Raw genomic sequence first — 376 nt, 5'->3', positions numbered from 1 at the left:
GAAAAGCCCAAACCCCGAGTGCTGAAGAGCTCCTGTCACTTACTAAATGTTGGGGGAGATGTAGTGGATCTTGGAGCAGTTCTTGTCTGCCACTATCATGCCCTCGGTGGCTCTGGTGTCAGCTCCGAGGACGATGCCATCCTTCACAGGGAGACACAAAACATCACTCAGACCCAGGAGAACCAGAGTTAGGGTGGGGTCCATTCTCCAAGTTTCTTTTACTCACATACAGACCAACAGTAGATTATTTTTGAAAATGCACTCAAAGTAATATTAGAATAATTAATAATAAGGCATTAGAGGCACAAACATCTGTGTTTCCACCCCTGAATGGACCTACAAATGAGGACGAAATTATTATCCCCCCCCCCCCCCC

The 376-nt window shown here is 46.5% G+C and overlaps 1 protein-coding gene across 2 annotated transcripts in view; it reads right to left on the bottom strand.

Annotated features, from left to right (window-relative positions):
• Nucleotides 1-376, bottom strand: part of psmb7 (proteasome 20S subunit beta 7) — a 5,789-nt gene that overhangs the window by 3,636 nt on the left and 1,777 nt on the right. For both annotated transcript variants that reach the window (XM_035668168.1, XM_035668170.1), the window contains exon 3: nt 44-141. In XM_035668168.1, the coding sequence (XP_035524061.1) occupies nt 44-141 (98 nt within the window). The remainder of the gene's footprint in view (nt 1-43; nt 142-376) is intronic.

The sequence above is a fragment of the Morone saxatilis genome, unplaced genomic scaffold (genome assembly GCF_004916995.1).
Source record: "Morone saxatilis isolate NCDOM2014 unplaced genomic scaffold, NCSU_SB_2.0 Contig21, whole genome shotgun sequence".
Taxonomy (NCBI): domain Eukaryota; kingdom Metazoa; phylum Chordata; class Actinopteri; family Moronidae; genus Morone; species Morone saxatilis.
This window is presented reverse-complemented; position numbering and strand designations above follow the sequence as displayed.